The following is a 19,987-nucleotide window of genomic DNA, read 5'->3' as shown; positions in this document are numbered from 1 at the left end:
ACACATGGCTTCTCCAGTCCAAAGCACTTAGTAGCCTTCACTAAGGGAGAAAGAGATCTCAGTAATTATATTTAAATGGCTGTTGGAGGCACTAGGCTTAGGGAAGAAAAAAATGTTCCTTTTCAAGAGATGATTCCCTGTTTTGACTGTTTTTTGTTTCATGGCCATGGTGCTTTTCAGCAAACCTCATTACATGTATCAACAAATCTCCCTCCCTTCAAGTCTGACAGTGTTAATAAAAAGCCAAAGTTGTGACAGTTCTGCTTGTTGGCTGTCTGAGCCTTGAACACAAGAGGAAAAACACGATGCCAGTTAACCATGGGAGCTGAAACTCACAGAGTAAATACAGCCATTGTACTGAAGCAAGACGACTTGAAATTCTGTCCACAAAGCAGGTTGCTGCCCTCTTTGGGGAACAACTGCAGAAACTGTGAGGCTCTTGTTTTCCTTCTGTGTCCCCAGCATTGACAATTAGAAAGGAAATTACTAATAGCTTTTTAGGTAACTGGCAGTGGGAGCAAGACTGCAACTAAGTCCTCAGACTGATTTGCTTCTTGTTTTGTCTTGTGCTGTGGTAGGTTTATGTCAATGGGGAGTGGGTCACCAGCATCGGAGAAGGAGGCAGCTTTGGGGAGCTGGCATTGATCTATGGAACACCCCGGGCTGCCACTGTCAAGGCCAAGACAGATCTCAAGCTCTGGGGCATCGACAGAGACAGCTACAGACGCATTTTAATGGTGAGTTTCTGGAGAAGGGCTTGTTAATGGAGTTAATATTTTTTCACTTTCTTTTGTAGCACTGGTACTTCTGTTCAGTGGTCAGAGTGCAGTGATGATAGCAGGCTACACAGTCTGTTTCTACATAAAAGAGAGAGGACATGGCAAAAACACCAAGTAACTAAATCAAGTGAATTGAAGGAAAAGGGGACAGGACTCAGCAGAAAGATGCCGAGTCAGAAAGGTGATTGAATAACTTTATGCATAACTATTATACATGAATGAAAACTTCAGGAGGCCTGTATCACCCACTGAAGCTCTGCAACTCTTCTCCTTATTATGAACCTGAAAATGTCTTTCAGCACTACCCCTTGCCAGAGGTCTTTGTCTGAACTTGTATTATACTCTTGAAGGCAGGCAATGCAAGGTAAATCCAGCTCTGCTGAAAAACAAAGAAGTCCAGTTGTAGCGTGCCCTCCATCCTCATTAGCCGACACCCAGCCACACATACCACAGGCCTCCTAATGATTCGTTGCTCTGCTCCTTTCAAACTCCCTCATCTCTGCAGCAATGCTCAACAGACCTCCTAGCCACCTGGGATGTGTGCTGGCTTATGGATTTGCTGTTGGTTCTTGAGTGGTGAGTTTATAACGGAAACTTTGTCAGATAATTAACTTCAGTAATGTCATAACTTTTTTTATGAGTTTTTTTCTGATGTCCATATGCATATCTTCCTTCTCCATAAAATATTCCTTTCTTTTTGATGATTAACAGACATAACTCTATGTAAAGCTTCTTTCTCAATAGGACTTGTCTCTAAAAACTGCATTGTTTCATTCTTATCTGAAGGAAATGACACTATGCTCTTAGAATAATGAAGGAGTGTTCATTTTGAGATCATCTATATTTCCAGTGGATGTCATGGATAACAGAAAAATTAGCAAAAGGATTGAGTAGATTTTACAGTTAAATGATTAGTTCTTAAGCAACAGAGTGCAAGAGAGATCTTTAATTACACTGTGTGATGACTGTTGGATGTCTGTATGAAGCATTGCTGGTTTCCACTCTGTATTTCACGGGCTGAGTTCTGTTTTGCATAAATGAACATTACACTGACATCCAGAAGAGTACATCTGATGGAAATTTACTCTATTCCAAAATATTCAGCCTGATTGCTCTAAGACAAAATAGAGGAATAATGACAAGAAGTGTACTGTCTTCTCTCTTGTGAATAACAGGATGAATAGTTTTTGAACGCTTCACTGTGTGGAGGTGCAGGCAGTAGTAATTAGCACCTTTTTGGAAGGTATTTCTAAAACACAGAGCAGGAGAATTTCCTAACCAATTTAAGAGGGACACTCAAGTTATTTGTCCCATATCCTACATGGAGGCAATGGAAGGGTGACTGGGATAACTGGTGCCATGAACCTGCGTGCTGCAAGGAAGAATTCAAGGTATAAAAGAGAAAGGATGTTGGAGGAAAATAAATGTCAGGATGAGCCACATATTCCTTGGCATTTTAAGCACAGCTTTTTACAGCTGCCTGCAAGCTTGCTATGAACAAACTGAAGGAACAGACTCCCAGGCCTTGTAACCTAGAGGTGATTTCAGTTTTAGCAACAATGAATGCTAAAATTCATGCTAAAAATAATGGAACCTAACACCATCCAACTCTGTGAGATTTCAGGTTTGGTCATGTGTCCATTACCATCTGATAGCAGCCTTCAGAAGATGAATATTTGAAGTAGAGACAGGATTTTACTAAAAGGATTTAAAGTCCTAAGTGGAAAAGACTGTAGTTTTAATGCTGCCTTTACACATACACACAAGTTTAATACTATAGATTTACTTCTATTTGATTCTAGTATGGTGCTATGTGCTTTTCAAATTAATTTACATATTATCTGAACCAGTGACCACTGTACCTTATGGAACCAACTCCGTTTCTGCAGTTGATGAGACCCTTAGCTTAGCAAGGAGGTGTTTTCTCTCCCTCTCTCTCTTTTTGTGTTGTTTTTCCAGTTGAAGCCATTAAAAATTGGTGGTCTGTTGCATTACATTAGATACCTGGGCAGTGTAATTATAGTATTCCCAATACTTAGAAAGGAAATATTTCAGATAGCATGGTGAATTAATTGCTACAGGTACAGAAAATGTCCAATTTTAAGTGCTATCCATGGTGAATGCAATTTTCCCACCCAGACTACATGAATTCTGTCATCTTTTCATTTATTTCTGGGTGCAGCATGGATAATTTCTTTGCTGTGGGTGAAATGAGACACTTGTCTGTGTGCATTCGTGTGAGGGCAGGTTACAGTGGCTCTCTGTACATTTCCTCAAGCCTAAGAATTAATTACATCATGTTTCAGTGGCTGCATTTCATACTTGAAGCTAACTCCACCATTATGTGGCTGGTTTTGCTGTACTCAATTTCAAGATGTAGTAGTTCAAGCCTTTCAAGTCCCAGAAACATGGTTTCTTGCCTTCTAGACTCTAACCTTATGTTTCTAGAAAGTTGCTGGATATTTTGGATGTAGAAATGCTTCTGCCTTTAAATAAGGGGTAGCAATGTTTAGGATATCTTTTGAAATATGGCATTTAAGTTGGTTTTACAACTGGAGAGTGAGCAAGTTTTCTTTTATTTTCTGTTTGAAAATACTTTTGTCCAAGGGATCAATGACCTTTTTCTCCCAAAGATTTGTTTTTCTTCTCTAGTCAGATAAAAAAGCCCTAGATGGTTTTTGCTTTCATCTGCATTCCCTCCCGGGCATGACCAGCCCCATGTTTTCTAAGTCTGGTGTTGAAATTTTATTCAAATTGTAAATATTTATTTGCAAATCATGCCTTCAGATCCACACTTGCCAAAAAGATTTTATCCTGTCATGAGACGCTTGGCTCTCTCCCTCATTTCTCCTTGCAGCTCTCTTTTGGTTCATTGCTTTGCATTTTGTAATTTCTAGTTTTTATTTCTTAGTGCCATTTTCCCCAATTACGTGTCTTATTGATCCTGACTGGTTTATGGTATGAATAAAATGCATCTCAGGAAGTCTGGAAGTTTGGGGTTTCCTTTTTTTAAAGTGGACAAAGTCTAATGCAAAAAATTTCTGCAGGCTTTTAGTTACACTTGTCAGCCATTTATTATTTAGCCTGTCTCAAAAGAGGTTTGTTAAAACAGATATATTTCTTTCTATTTAATTGTCTCAGCTTAGGTATCCTGATGACTTGAAGGTCACATTCAAGTACGTTTTAGCAGCTGTGATGATTGTAAATGTTGGGATAGTTCTTTTAGTTAGGATTTGCAGTGAAATTGGTTGGCTTTCACTTCAGACCTTGACGAAGTATTATACCACGAAATCCATTGTACTAGATGGGTTACAAAAAACCACTTCAACATGTTCCCCCCTCAGTGCACTCACAAATTATCATCTGTCCATTTGTGTGTTTCAAAAAATTTTCTGTGCTGAGTTGCATACTTTTCACTCTGTTGCAGATTTTTTAATGTATACATTCTCTGTGTGTGCACACCCAAGCACACACACACATATTTATGTATATATTCTGTATTTATTTACTTACATTCTTCTGGGACAGATGCAAAGGAATTTTTCGCCAGAGGATTCGCATGTAATTCAGCTGCTGAAATGTTGCTACTCTCTCCTTTGCAATTGGGATTCAAGAGCATCACAGAGTGGGGAACATCCCAGGGTAGTACAATATTTGTATTCTAAATATAGCAAATACCACAAATACCAGAGAAGCAAATGTCTGTATCCCAACATCAGATTGATCCCCCAGACAATTCAGTTCCCAGACTGAGGAAATTTGCAGTATTAATTTATTGTAATTTCTTCTTTAAGAAGGCTTGATTCTGGATAACTTCACTATCCTCTAGTTCCCATGGTCCAAGATACCTGGCTCTGAAAGCAGAGCTACTGGGATATATGTTTTGCCTAGTTGACAAACTTTGCTTGCAAAAATTGAGTTGTAATATTGGGATTGTAAATCATGACAAATCTAGGTTAGTCAGTAATGCCTCACTTTGTTTATGCTATTTTGGCTTTGTTTTATCATTTTTTCACATCTTTGAACCTGTGAACTTGTTTTCAGCTGCCTTTTTCCACTCAGACAGAGTAAGTCAGCAGCACTTCTTGTTTCTGTAGAATGTAGGTTACATGGTGGCCAAAACATAAAGCAAATCCGAAGTCTGCAATCTGTCCAACATCTGTGCAGTGTAGCACTGGGGTCGTGCAGGCTGTTTGGTTGTCATGGGCAGCAGGCACAGTGACTCTTTCTTTCATGCTGTAAGAATGTACACCCAAAGCATCATTCAATATCAGCATTATGCAGGGATTAAATGGTGCTGGAGTAGTTCAGAAGGCCATTCTAGCACGTCCTGCCAGTGTAACTCTTTTGTTTGAAACTTGAGCCGTGCTTGGCCTTTTGGCAGCCATTAGTTTGGCTTCTTACTGAAGGTGGGGATTTCTAGGAAGGACCTGATCAACTCCAGCCAGCCCATCTGCACACCCCAAAATATGGAGCAAGCAAGAAGACATGAACAGTGCGGGAGTGACAAAGCAAAGAGACAAGCAGAGGTTGAGAAGGACAGAGACCAGACTGGAGCAATGGGAAGAAAAACTGGAAGAAAACAAGGGAAGTGAAGAAAGGGCAGTTGGAAAAGAGATGCAACAGTCCTATTGAAGAAGACCTGTTATAATCTCTGGGGCATTCATTTTTCCTACCCTCTGTATTGCTTAAGCTAAGCCTAGGGCTTGCTACATTTTTAAGTGGTCCTAAAACTGGCTTTGAGCTCTTTTCTGGGTGGATTTGGCAAAATGCAAGTGATTTTCTTTCTCCTTAGGACTGTTTCTGGGAGGAGCACTGCAGCTTAGAATATTAACGAGTCTTTGTAATTAGTGGGAACCACTGTCTTTAAGAAGATGAACTTGTGCATGACAGCTCAGAACTGGGGAGAAAGTGAACAAAGGAAAGGAGGGAGAGGGAGAAACAGTGACTATTGAAAGAAGATATTAATAGGTTAGCAAAAGCAGAATTAATAAAGACTTTTTAAAACATGCCATCAAGAACTCTGCCAGTGCAGAATTATTCACATACATTTACTATTGTTTTTATCTTGTTCAAGCAGTAAGATTTCTACTGCTTCTCTTGGGAAGCTTTTCTGCTAGAGATTAATTCCTAAGTTGGGAAAACTTTTTTGATATTCATCTTAAATTAGATTTTCTTCATTTTCTCCTATTACTTTGAGTTATGTCAAGTTATACTGTACTAACTTGCCCTCTCTGTCATGTATCTGTAGATTATTATCACTCTCTACTTAAAGCCTTTGTAGCAATTCTTGCTAGCTATGAGTATAATATACCTATGATCCCAGTCTTGGAACTGACCTATAGAGGCTGAATTTGTTTCCCTCCTTCCCTACCAGCTGTCCCCAAGTGTTTTAGCAGTTCTTTGGGCTCTGTTTGGTTTGGGAGCACTTTCCTGGAGAAGAGGTACCCAGGCAGAGTGTAGCAATGCACCATCACGTAAGAGCCATGGAGATGGAGCCTCTAAACTTCATTCCTGGATGATGTCTTTGAATATACAGACCAAAATAGCCTTGGCTATATTCTTGTTGCAGTCTGATGTTGCAAACCAGGTCTCCCCTACTGTCTGTAAATCTCTGTCAGCTTTACAGCTTTCCAGTCTTCTTCCGTTTGTCAAACATCTGTGCTTTGGATTTTTTTCCTCACATATCTGAGCTGTATTTTCCAAACAGAAGCTCATTCTATTATGTTCTATTCCCGTTTATAATGTCTCTAGGTCCTTTCTTGTTATTTTCCTGTCTTGGCAAGCTTTCATAGTATCTCCTAGTCTGCAGATATCGTTACTGTTGGATTTGTTGCTGCTTCTAGGAGATCCATGAAAATATTGCATAAGAACTGACTTAGCATGTGTCCCAAGGAGGGTACTGCTTGACACTGCTGAAGAAAATACTTGAAGGGGAGTAGAGGAAGCTATGAAAAGCTGATGAAAGAAGATGGGAAATAGGCATGTTCAGGGGGTGAAAAAGATGCTTAACATCAATGGAAATCAGCATATGCTTTGATTTTTGTAACAATTCTACTGCTGAGTTGTTTTTAGCTTATGTCAGAGTAGTGTTATCCCAAAATCTCTTCCCCTCACTCTGCTTGTGAAAGCTTGAGCAGGAAAACACACTCAAGTGAAAACAATGCTCATGAGGGTGAGCCAAGCTTCTCCTTTCTGGAGAAGCTCAACCTCTGGTGCTTCTCTAGGTCCTGTTCTCCTTTACCTTTGTGGTATTGTTCTGAGATGTAGGGTAGTTAAGACAGCAAAGCTAATGCATAAGTGAAGTCCAAATGAGGTTTGAGATACTATCACAATAAAAAAAAAAAAATTAAAAATAAAAAATTGTACTAGCACACTTAATTAATTCTTTCCACTTCAGTTTTACTTTTGCACTTGTCTTCCTAGTGAATTCTGTACCCCTGCCCTGGCTTTGTTTAGCCAAGATGTAACACACCAGTTTTCCTGTAGGAAGTGATGGCTGCTGCTCTTGGGTCTGGGCAGGATGCCTGCAATCCTCACCTTCCTGGGCCTTGTCTGCATCTCTAAATACTCGAAACTGTGGTCAAGAGTCATTCATGGCTACTGATTACTGCTTCTTAAAATTCATCTGTGTCTGCAAGTCATTTAAAAAGCATTTTCCACATCTGTCCCTGGGTGCCTCAGCCCATCAAACTAAACCACCAATCTGGTTTTCCACAGCTGTCAATTTTGCTAGTCTCTTTTCCACTGGATTGCAGGGAGGGAAGCAACAACTGCGCAGTGTCCAGTTTTCCATTCTTTGTCTCGCCGCGAGCTGTCAGGCTCTGGCGAGGTTTGCACAGCCTCCTCCGTTTGAAGTTCGGGGTTGTTTTTTTTCTTTCTGGCACTTCAAATGCTCTCGAAGGCCCCTGAAGTTGAGAACCAGGTTTGTCAGACAGAGAGGTCAGACGAGGGTTACCGATGCTATCGCCGACAGGAGACCTGTCATCACCGGGCTCGGAAATTATAAACGGGGTGTAGAGGGGGAGACCTTGGTAGCTGCTGCTGCTGATCCTGAGATACCTGGGAAGAGTGGCAGCTCCTGCTAGTCCTGTGGCTGTTATGGAACATGGGTGGCCCCAGGAGAGGGTTGCAAATGGCAAGTGTCCCCAGAGGAGAGCACCCAGCAGCACCTACTTGTGGCAAAGCCCATTGATGTTGGTAGAAGGATTCACGTTGCTCTGGTGGTCGTTGGATCTGGCCCCACCTGCACAATGTGTGTAGGAAGAAGGATGATGTTTAATTCTTAGTTAAGGCATTGCACTTGAGCACACCAGCCTTTCCCATTTTCATACTTTAATGCGTTTGCAGTGGAGAGTAAAATGTTTCTTTTCCTTTTTCTTTGTCTATCCCCACTTTCTGCCTCTGCTTCCAGCACTGACCAGTGCTCACTTGGAGAAGGAGAAATAGAGAAGTGGCTTTTTCTGTGACAGACATGACATCTGGCTATGTCTTTCCTGTCCAGCCTATAAGCAAATGCCATCTTTATTTTCCTTTCCTACAGAAGATGAGTGTATCATCTTTTTGCTGTACTCCTGTCTTGTAGATTTGACTAGCAGGCATCAGGCAGCCTTTGGCATCCACCGGGAATCTGCCCAGGCAGAAATTATGGGGCTGTCATATAATAATGTGGAATAAACTGCAAGGTACCAAGGAAGACCCTGGAGCTCCACAGTGGTCCCTGGGACAGTTTTCTTTTCAAGTTATTTGTGTCACTGCAGGAGCAGTTAAGGATAAATTAATTATTTTTGCATTGGTAAAATTGCACTGTATGTTTTTCTACCTGAATCACCTTAAAGAAATGTGTGCTGGGATGGCTACTTCCAGTTTCTGTCTATGGTGAACAAACACTATGTAAGCAGAATTTCTCTCAGTAATTTATCACACAATAAAATCTTACTAGAGTGGAAACCAGTCTGCTGGTGGCTGCAAATACACTGATGGCTTGTCTGCTCAAAAAAGCTTAAATATTTTAAGAATACTAATACGGATATGTTGCTCAGCAGTATTAAAACATACAACACCACCCAGAATATAAACCAGGCTTACAGATAAATGCTCTTGACATTAAAGAGGTTTTAACCTAGAAGGATGGGACCCATGAGGAGGACATTTAAAGTTTTATCCTACTTTGTCAATTCTCTTCCAGCAGGGCCTGACTGGTAACAAAATATATGTTGAATTAGTGAAATGGTTAATTGATGAAGCACTGGCTTTAAAATGAGTCCCTGTGAATAATGGCTACAATTCATCCAAAGTGTCCAGTAATACCAGTGAAGTCAGTGAAATTGCACCAGGATTGAATTAGATTCCTTCTGTCTTTGCTTATCAGCAAGTCAACTTGCCCAGACATTTTATAGGGAAACATTTGCCTTAGGCTGTTTATACTGGCTGTGCTTAAAATTTGGAAGTGAAGGGAAGAAAAAAAAGAGTAGCTGTAGGAAGAAATCACAAGAATCACAAAAATACTTTGTGTGATGTTGTACCTCCTTTTTCTCTCTCTTTTAATAACAGGGCAGCACACTGAGAAAGCGCAAGATGTATGAAGAGTTCCTGAGCAAGGTCTCCATTTTGGGTCAGTTGCCCTTTGGACTTCCTCTGTTATATGTGTTGGTGGAATGAATTTTGGTCTTTGATGGCACGATGAAAGAAAGGTGGTCAAACAGAAGGTCTCACAGTTGCATTGTTTCTGAAGGAATGAAAGTGTAAAGGGCCCTTTTTAGGATTTGTTTTTCTCATTCTTTATATGCACAGAACGTGTTTGAAGGGCAAATCTTTCCTTAAATATGGAAGCAGGTGTGCACTGGTAGCCTTTTGGTAGCTGCTGTTGCATCAGAGATCTTAAGGATAGAGGAGAAAGCAGTGCAGAGATACAAATTTGTCATAAAGTCTGGTTACATCCTTCCAGATGACAGGTGAGAAGCTTTTTCCTGTGAGAATACTGTATTTATCTGCACTAACCTCACTAATCTCACAAATCAAAATGGACTGATTTTTTTTTTTCCTTGGGTATTTTACAGCCCCTGTCTCACATTCTTAAAACATCTGTTTAGCTTCTTGTCCTTGGATTTTGTTTCCCTTTGATTAATGTGATAGCCACGAAATTTGGGCATGTTCTTGATGGCCTTCAGTAGGAAAAACAACAAACCCATAATGCCTGACCAATCAATCATCATTAGAAGAACAAAAGCTTCTAATAAGGAGGACAGTGTTAGACAGTACAATGAAATGTTGGTGCTGCAGAAGAAACATCATGTTTCTGCTGGGGCTATTTTGCAAAAAAAAAAAAAAAAAAGAAAGAAAGAAAAAGTTCAGGATTAATTTGCTATATAATTAAAGTCTTTATATTTCTACTTAAGCAATTTCCTGTCCTTGTTTATGGTATTCATCTACCATTTGAGCTTAAGTACCTGAAATATGAGAGCATCTCAGTGAAAATGTACTTGAACTTCTGAGAGGTGCAATGCATGAAATTTTCAATTACATTTGTATGCTTAAAGTAAGGCCAAGTATGTTGTTCACTTATTAATGAAGTCTTCATCATTTAAATGCCTTTTGTTATGCTTAATTTAAATCTTCCTAATTTAAGAGCACAAATTATAGCAAATTACAATGAGTATTTAAAGAAAAAAGGATCTCTGCACCTGCACTAATGAGGAGCAATTACAACAATGAGACATCTCAAGACAATTTCAGAGTAGAAAGGTTATCCAAAGATGTGCTTCCTTAAACATGTGGTTTGCCATGTAATTATAACCTAGTTTGTAGCAGTTTTCCAATCTCATTTCTGTCTCTTTCCAATGAAGAAGGACTTCATTTGAACCTTTTTTTGAGTACCAGGCAAAATAACTCACCATTTCAGGAGCACTGAGAATTTAGGTGAAATGTGTGAGGATCTATTTCATGTGTCTAAAAACTGGATGGCAGCTGGGAAGCAGAAATATATTTTAGAAATCTCAGCACAGCACTGAGAAGTCAACTTTACTTCATGCCTTAGGGTGGTTAGAACTTGGTGATTTTGTGGTAGAAAAGCCTCTGCCTGAGTCTTGTTTATGTTTTTTCAAGGCTTGCATAGTGTCTGTAACCAGCCATATACCTGGAAGGGCAATTTTATTGGTTTTAGTATAAGGATTTTTTAGATTATCAATAGCTGTTTATATTGTACTGAGCAAGATGTGAGAAACATAACTGTTTCCATTTTTTAATTTTCTGGGGTTTTATTAAATGGAAAGCCATGAATTCATACATACCATTTAGAAATTGAAAACAAAAATGTATATGGTCTACTCTGTTTGATGCCTGACTTAAACTCTGCAAGTAAAACTTTAGGAATTTTATCATGTAGAATTTTTATATGATGCTCTGTTTGCAAAAGCCATTACCCACTGTATTTGTAGTGGTACAATTCCCTTAGACAAAAGAGACACTTCGTGACTACAGCTGGAATTAGCTTTGAATTTTTCATAAAGCCAACTGAAGAAGTTTCAAGAGACTCCTTTTCATTGTTAGTTACTGAGTTCTTTTTTTTTTTTTTTAATGAAAAAGCCTACTCTAGTCTGTATGAAGGAGTTTTATGCTTATTTTTAGTCCAACAGAGCACTTTTTGAGTGTTGCATTGACAATATGGGCTTGGTCTTTGATATTAATGCTTCTGCAGCAAAGGCCACAAAGACACCATAAACCCACGAGGGTGTATGTGTGTCAGGCAGCTCAAAACCTATCTTTGGTGCATTGATCACTTGGATTTGGTTTTGTTACCAGACTCTGTGTGTGCTTCCAAGCTGAGCCAAAAGGCTTTTGAACTATTTCACCTTCCAACAATACCTCTAAGCAATATTTTGAACAAAATGGGAGAGCTAGAATCTGAGAGAACAGCATAGATGTAATCCTGGTGTCAGGAGATGTGTCTTGACTTACAATAGTTCAATAATTCATAATAAGTGCTCTAGTACATGAATTTTAAGCCCATCATTTTAAGGCAGTGAAGGTAATATATCATTGTATTACCTGGTATTTCAAGAACTTTTATACCTCTCACCTCTTTCAGTCAAATCTGATAAAGTACAGAAGTTCAAGTACAATTCATTGCCTGGGATCCTCACAAAAACGGGTGGAGGAGAGAGAAAGAGGCTGGCACCTCTCCTCTCCCTGAGGGCAGGATGGGTAAAACCCAGCCCTTAGCAAAGGTGGGAGGGAGGAAGAGAAGGAGGAGAAAGGCCCCAAGACAGTGAGCAGCCCTGGTCTGAGCTGCTCTGCAGGCTGTCTTTTCAGTGCAGGTATGACAAGGGATTTGTGGCAGCTGCAGGTGGGTGATAAGGACACCAAGGCACAGGAAACAGGCTGTGTTAGCTCCATTACTCATAAAACAGACCAGTCATTTTTTCTTATTGAAGTTTACTTTGAAGTTTTATAAGTTTTCCCCCTCAGTGGGGGAATGAAGAGAAAAACACTTTGTAAACCATCCTGCAGGCAAGTGAATCAGAGGTGACATTTCAAACATCCATACTGAGGTCTGGTCCCACTGCCACCCATGCTGCCAGGGTCTTGCCCTTGGCTTCAGTGGTGTGTGAGGTCTCACCCACAGACAAGAGTCATCTTTTGGATGGGCACTTTGGCATGGCTTATCCAGCAGGCTGTGGATAGCAGGCTGGGAGTAACTCTAAGAAAAAAACAGCAGGACTTGTTGTGACATCTGCTGTAGGATGTGGTAAAAGCATCTCGGTGCTCCTGAATTGCTGATATCTCCAAACAGCTCCCAGGCTGCTCCAATCTGTGGCAGCATCAGGGTAGCCTAGATCAGATCTCAGGCACTGGGAACTGGAGCCAACTTCTCCTGTCCAACTTTTAAGATTATTATCTGGTTGATTACTAAAGTCTAAGACACAATGAATAAATATATTCATGTTTCCCAACTGGATGTTCGTGTGAAGTGCCTGGATGAAAGAAATGTTTCTCTTAGAACAGAACCAGAACAGCAGAGCTGTCGGTTTAGATATGAATCTTCAGCCAAAGTTAAGAGTCTTTTATAATAAAGCTTTATGATCTTCAATATTTTAGAGTCCCTGGACAAATGGGAGCGGCTGACAGTGGCTGATGCACTGGAACCTGTCCAGTTTGAAGATGGAGAGAAAATTGTGGTGCAGGGAGAGCCTGGTGATGATTTCTTCATTATTACAGAGGTAAGACTGACATCCTGATAAGCTCTGTCATTTCCTGGTAAAGATCAAGACTTTGCATTAAAAGACATTTGGGTTCAGTTCAATCTCTTACATCAGCGTAAATATGAACTAGCTCCACTAGGAGCTCAAACCAGGAGAATTACTGAAAATTCAAATGACTTCAGAGAGTAGTTCCATGGAAATGTCTTGTGTGGGATGATCCTTAGTTTCCAGTACACTGAAGAGGCAGAGGAATTTTGAGGTGTGTCTATTGTCTTCCCAGTTTGAAGGTTTGTTTTCTACATGAGATTTTTCTTGTTTAAATCACCAGTACTTGAACCCAACTGGCCAGCCATTGTTCCCAAAGGGGCTTAAGGGGAAAATCACAAACGAACATCTGTAAACTGAAGCAGGAGACCTGATCTGAAAATGCACCATTTGTTCTTTGTTTTGCCCTAAACTCAGTCCAAAGGCTGAGCCATTTTCTTGTTTACTCTTACACAGCCAGACAGATCTGTCAGGCAGCTGAAAATGCTGACATCTTTTGGGGAGATTATCTGACACTTCAGTTTCACCATCTCACTTCTGCAAACTGGTGCTGACAGGGTTTTTCCTCCCTCCCTGACATAAATATTTGGATCCTTGGTATCTCATACAAATACCCAGGCACTCTGATATAACAAGTTATAAGAAGGTATTACAGAGACTTAGAATAACAAGACAGCATTAGGATACGATTATATATGTATCAAATAGGAGCTTTTCAGTACCAGTTGTGAATGTTCATACACAAACGTATAGTCTGGGAATGACCAACATATGGCTGTGTGGTGACAGCTCAACTGCATATGCCAGGCCAGATGTTACATGACCAGCTATGATGCAGTGGTGGCACAGCAGCTAGGAGGTAATCTGAATCCCTCACTGGGAGAAGCTCCTCCAGATGGATATAAGGAAGCTGGTGTCATTGTGTTGTGTTGGGATCCAGATGTACGTGCACAGAATGCATCTCTGGCTCCATCAGGCTTCTGTGTTGTGATGTGATATAGGAGGAAAGAGATCCTGTTCTGCTCAGGTGATAAAGGGCTTGTACAGTGCCCATTCCAGCTGGTTTAGAAACCAACAGGTTTTTCTTTGCTCATTCCTTATCTTTGGATATTTTGACAGATGCCTCTATCCAAGGCAGCCAGAATTTTGTTCATAATCAGTATCTGACACTTAAAATTCCATCCTTCTTTCCTCTTGAGTGTTGGAAATATGTATTTGATTTATGAACATAGTTTTTCTTCTGATGCCTACAAAATTATCAGTGCAAATAACTGCACACAGTGCAGACACTTAAGGAACTTTAAATATGTGATGAGCAGTGCTCCTTCAAAACAAATGTCAAAATAAAAGAGACTAGATATTAGATTAGGGATTTTTTTTTTAATCTTAACAAGGCATTTATTATATAATAAAATATAGCAAATATAATTTCTTTTTTTTCAGATATACGGAATTTTCATTTCTACTAGTGTTACTAGTGCTATATTAGTCCTTGCAGCAGCACGAGACTGAGAAAACCTAATTTTCTTAGCCATCAAATCCCATGTGGAAAATTGGCAGCTTGCTTAAGAAGTACCAAGGGCCTTTATTTTCCCCCTCTTGATGGAACAGCTGTTAAGACTTGAGTGGGTAGAAAAGTATTAACACTGCATACTGCATAATCATAAAGTATCTGCTCACCTCACCCTTCCTACTATAAATCTAACATAGTTTCTCACTTTGGAAATAGCCAATATTTTTTTACATTAAAGAATTAACTTCCAGTATCAGCTTTCTTGTGCTGCAGTAGTATTTCTGCCTGCTCACACATAGTTTAAGCTTTGTATTTTAAACCTGACTTCACCAGGAGTGTACATCTTTGATGTTAAACTTTTCTGCAGGAGAGTTGATGTGAGCTGCCAGGAACACATTATTCTGCAAACTGGTTGAAAGTAGTTTTGGCTGGTCTGTTGTCACAATATGTTGAAAAGTCATTATCTTCTTTCATATGTTTTTTGATGTTTATGGCCATTTAATCCAAAACACTAGAAATGCAGCCAATTTGTTTGGCTGCTGTAGAAGCAGAAGGTATTTCGTATATCACCAGAATGCACAGTGTGTCCAGTAGTGCAAAGCTAAGCTTTGCCATGCAATTTTTGGGAAGGATACTAATTTATTATAAACCACAGACATCCATGGCATGCCTTACACAAATCAGTTACCAATTTACAGAGCTTTTTTGCACCAGCATCCCAGACACTGCTTCCAAGTGGGATCTTGTGTCTCCTAACATAAACACTTCTCTACAACACCATGGACACATGGATTTGAACTTGTTACCACAGTTTTTATGAACTTTTAAGTATATTGGTCCTGCAGAAGGACACAGCCTGTAAGTGAGTTGGCACCTTCAGGATTTACAGGCTGAAGTACAACCCTTTTTAAAGGGAGACTTCCAGCCTTGGTGATGATCATAACAGCAATTCCTGCTTTAAACCAGGAATATTATCCAGATTAATGTGGACAAGTATATTTAGTCTCCTCTTTCTGTTAAGCAAGCACATTCACCTTCTTTTTTTCTTAGTGTAACCTTTTTTCCCAGGGCTTTCTGTCCACCATCCAGAGTGCTCACACTCCAGAGTTGCACAGACTGTAGTAGGGTGCAGGGTGTAGGGTGTAGTAGGGTCCTTGAGGTGCAGTCTGTATGCATGAAACTGCTACAGTACCCCATGGAGAGCAAGGCTGCAGCAGGACCTCAGCCAAATTATTAGAATAACAGAAAATGTACACAGGGAAGTGTCACAGGAAACCAGGGCTTTTTAAGGTCACTGCTCACAAAGCTGTTTATGGTTCATTTTTGTTAAAAAGTCTAATGAGAAACGTATTACCCTGAGATTCCAGGTCAGCTTCAGTTTATCTGCCATCCTAAATCTTCACAGGCACCACTAAGTTGTTTACTTGCAGTAGGCTGGTGCTTTTCCATTGAAATCTCAAGCAGCCTTCAACACGATTTAGTTTTACTATTTCAAGGCTGTGATTTTTTCCAGAGATAGACTTATTTTAATGTTTATACCATATTCCTTAATTTGAAGATAGGATCAGAAGTGCATGTCTGCTTGCAAAAGCAAAGCAACCGCTTCTGTGAGATTGATTTACTGCACTTGAAACTGGTAATTAATGAAAAAAAGGAAAAGAAAAAAAGAAGCAGCCCTGCAGTTTCTGTATTTTCAGATATTTCCAGGTTTTATTTTCCCACTATAGTTTTCACACAACAAACTCAGGCTTTCCCAGACCAGACAGATGTGGAATGTATCTGCTGGATTCCAAGGTCATGGAATTATCCCATATGAGATTCCTGGCACAGAGGTGAAAAACTTTAAGCACCATGAAACAATTGTTGCCATAAAGAATTATATTTTGGCAAGCGTAAATCATAACAGATGTACAGTTTCTAACAAATAAATTTGCAGTTGCATTGTACACTGCCACACTGTGTACCCAGCAGCAGGGAGGATTTATTCATCAGCCTTCAGATAACACAAATATTTTTAGCTAGCATTTTAAAGTGGTAGCCTGCAAAGGCATGTGAGCTTTGTGGATTTAAATATCCCAGCAAATGTTCAGTCCCTTTAAATGAAATGCCCGTTGAAGGGAGGCTGATTTTATTCCTCACCCGTGCTTTGCCACTGAGTTCAGCTCAAACAGTAGTTGAAACTAGTGTAGTAGTGCTCTGAAACTGGAAAGTACTGAGGCTTTTGCTGTTGTCTAGGTTACTGAGAAAGGTAGTGACAATAGTATTAAAAATAGCGGTTATGATCATGTACCACTCTCTGAAGTTCAGCTTCCAACTTGGCTGGGTGGCACAGCACCTCCAAGTCCCTCATGCAGCTGCCAAAAATGCAGGAACCTGCAGCTACGAAGTGCCCTGCTGGGTTTTCCAGCTCCCACCCCTCCTCATGTCAGATCATTCAGATCTACTTGTCATGACCAAGCACTGTGTAGGGCACATGGATGTTGTCACGGGACTCCCATCAACTGTGTTCAGGAAGCCTTTTATTCTCAGCTGCACACTGAGAGCTTGCTGAACTGCTGCCATATGGCTCTAATACTCCATAAAGTTTGACATGGCTGAAGAAGAATGTGTGCACAGACACAAACGTCCTCAGGTGTAGGAGGAGAGGACAGCAAAAGGTTTATAATAGTGCTACACTGAGCCCGAAGAGCACAGCTTGTAAATGTCCCTTAAACATGCCTTCTATAGCCTGTCATCTTGGAAGACAGTTTGATTTAAGTGGTGCAGAAAGCAAAGCAAGAAAACTGCATGAGAATCAAAACATTTCCAATTAATGGTTGGTCAAGTTGCCCAGCAATAGCATGCAGCAGCCTAAAAATAAAAGATCTAAAAATAGAAGATAATTCACAGAAGAAAATTCAAGGAGAAATGGACCCCACGTATCAAGTGGTTTCACATTAGGTTTTTGCTTTTCACTTTAAAAACTTGTATATTTAATTGCAGATAAGTGCTAAGTTACAGGGAGTAGTTGCATGCTCCTCTACAACTCCTTTGTGAAGAACAATTGAAAACAGCAGAGGATTTTTCTGCTTTGCTGTTATCCTGCTGGATAGAGAGGAGGCAGACTAAGGGAATCTGATTTTCAGTGTCACCTGTATGATCAGTCCAGTCTGTGGGCAGAATGTTACCTTCCCTGTTTCCCTATCTGTGCAATAATCCTAGTGACACTCCATAAAGGTGAGCAAAAGCTGATTGGGAAAAGGCACAAAGTATCTGTCAGTAGAGAAACCAGGCAAGGGGAATAGCAAAATTGGCAAGTAAGGGAAACATTTTCATTGATAGTGGGAAATCCTTTGAGTATTAATGCACAGAGCTGCCCGATGGATAAAAAATAAATGAAATTAGTTGGTAATGGTTATTAGTTTGGCTGATTACATTGAAAACAGCCCTGTAATCCTCAGAGGCTGCTGGCTTTCATGCTGCTGTTGACATTTCAAGTCAGGGCCACAAACTGGTTCCAGTCTGGGCAGGATCTGCTGTGAGTTCTTGCTGAGAGTGTTCTTGAGATAGTGTCTTGTAGGTGAAATCAGTGTTTCCAGCCCCGCTGACACTCTTGGCATGCTATGGAGTGTCTCTGCACACATGCAGTTCAAAGCCTTGTTAGGTGGAACAGTGTTTGTAAACTTTTTCTGCCATGGTAACGTGCACCAACAGAGGAAGATCCTCAGATGAAGTCGGAAGGGCGCTCCATTCTTCACAGAATTGGGCCTTTTCGTAGGAAAAGTCGACTTGAGTCTTAAATTGCACAACAAGCACCTGAAGATTTATGATTTAAAAGCTCCTTAAGAAAGAAAAGAAAAGAAAAGAAGAAAAATAATAGTCCAATTGTTTCCTGCACTAAATTGTTGCTCTTTGACTTTCTAACCCAAGAAAGACCCCTTTGGCACCTACCCCTGCGACAGGCAGGAGAACTACAAAGTAAACTTCTTCCGTATGGTTAATGAAGTCACTGCCTTAGGCACACTCTGCTATCACACCTGATAATCTCTTTAAAAACACAGTGTGATTAATTATTAATTAGGAAGATGAATGTTGTCTAGAAAAGGAGTTTCAAAGGCTACAATCTGAACTGCTTAGTGTTACCAGGATTTTGTTGATACCAAAAATGTTTGTCAAAGGCAGTCTGCAGGGACTCCTAGTATGCCCAATAAGCAAAATAAACCGAATAAACAGAGCCAGCACTCACGGGGGGCTCTGTACTTTGCTTGGTTTTAACTGCAGAGACATTGCTTCCCACAGAGCTATGTGGGAACACATTCCAAGGAATGCACAGGAAAGGTGCATTCAATATTCTTGCTGTCACCTCGTTGTGTTGGAACAATTGTGTTTCCATTGGCCCTGCTTCAAAGTTCAGCTGTGTTCAGGATGGCATCTTTAATGGCCAGCTGACAACAAAGATTGAAAGTTAGGTGTGTGACTGGGTCCCTTCCTGACTAGAGATCAGGGTGACGTATTTTCAATTTAGTTCAGCTCTTGTTAAACTCTGTTTAACTTTAACTTCTGTGGGCAGTGGATTGGATGTCATGGACATGTAACATCCACAGACATGCAGTATCCACAGACGTGCAATCCTGTCTCTCCTCCATCAGAGAGGGACAATGTTTCATATAAAGCAACTGGCTGCTCCCCTTGTTGTTCCCACCAGCCATGGAGGACCTGTCAGTGACTGCAGGTTTTGGCTTGTCCTCCCAACTCTTTCTCTGGCCTCACTAATAACTGTGCCAGTGCAATGAATGTAAATTCTGCAAAATCTGAAACCTCAGACATGATGGACGATGGAGCATTTTCTTAACAATTTTGTGAAACTGCAGATTAGCCAATATTTCTGGTCTATTTTAGAACTTTGCAGATTTTGTTCCTAGTTTGTGGCAGAAACCAGGACAACTGTATGTAAATTCTGTGAGTTGCTACGAACCTAGAGACTGGAGAATAATGTATAATAGCTTAAAAATGCACAGTTAAAAAAATGCTGTCAAACCCAGTCATGACTCAATCTTGAGACCACAATCAGAGTTAAGTCCTCTTGCATCATCCATCTCCAAGACCATTAAGATCAGCTAGCTTTTATAGTTTGAAAACAAAGCTTTTTTATAAAGAAATCTTCTGGGTAGGAAAACAATGTACAAGTGATGTTCCCAGCCAATAATAGCTTATTACTGAAAAAAAATTCTGACCTGGATTGGCACATCCATGTAGTATGAATTTTAAGAATTGTAATAACTGTAGTATGTATGTAACATTTTAACCAGCTGATTTCATCTTAGCTACTTATCTGTCTTACATTAACATCTCATGAACTTTGTGGGGTTTATCTTCACTACCCCTGTGTGATGAGGTGTGTGAAGCAACCTCAATTTTGCATTTTGTGATCTGAAGCACAGGCACAAGAATAAAGATAGTTCTTCATTCCT

General features: G+C 40.2%; 1 protein-coding gene across 1 annotated transcript in view; it reads left to right on the top strand.

The window, feature by feature from the left end:
• Positions 1-19,987, top strand: part of PRKAR1B (protein kinase, cAMP-dependent, regulatory, type I, beta) — a 93,625-nt gene that overhangs the window by 61,979 nt on the left and 11,659 nt on the right. Inside the window, exons 6-8 of the mRNA XM_010003263.1 lie at positions 579-737; positions 9,333-9,393; positions 12,876-12,997. Coding sequence (XP_010001565.1) covers positions 579-737; positions 9,333-9,393; positions 12,876-12,997 — 342 coding nt within the window. The remainder of the gene's footprint in view (positions 1-578; positions 738-9,332; positions 9,394-12,875; positions 12,998-19,987) is intronic.

This window comes from Chaetura pelagica, unplaced genomic scaffold, assembly GCF_000747805.2.
Source record: "Chaetura pelagica isolate M959 unplaced genomic scaffold, ChaPel_1.0 scaffold138, whole genome shotgun sequence".
NCBI classification, from domain to species: Eukaryota; Metazoa; Chordata; class Aves; order Apodiformes; family Apodidae; genus Chaetura; species Chaetura pelagica.
Note: the sequence above shows the minus strand (reverse complement) of the source record. Positions and strands in the feature narration are given on the sequence as shown.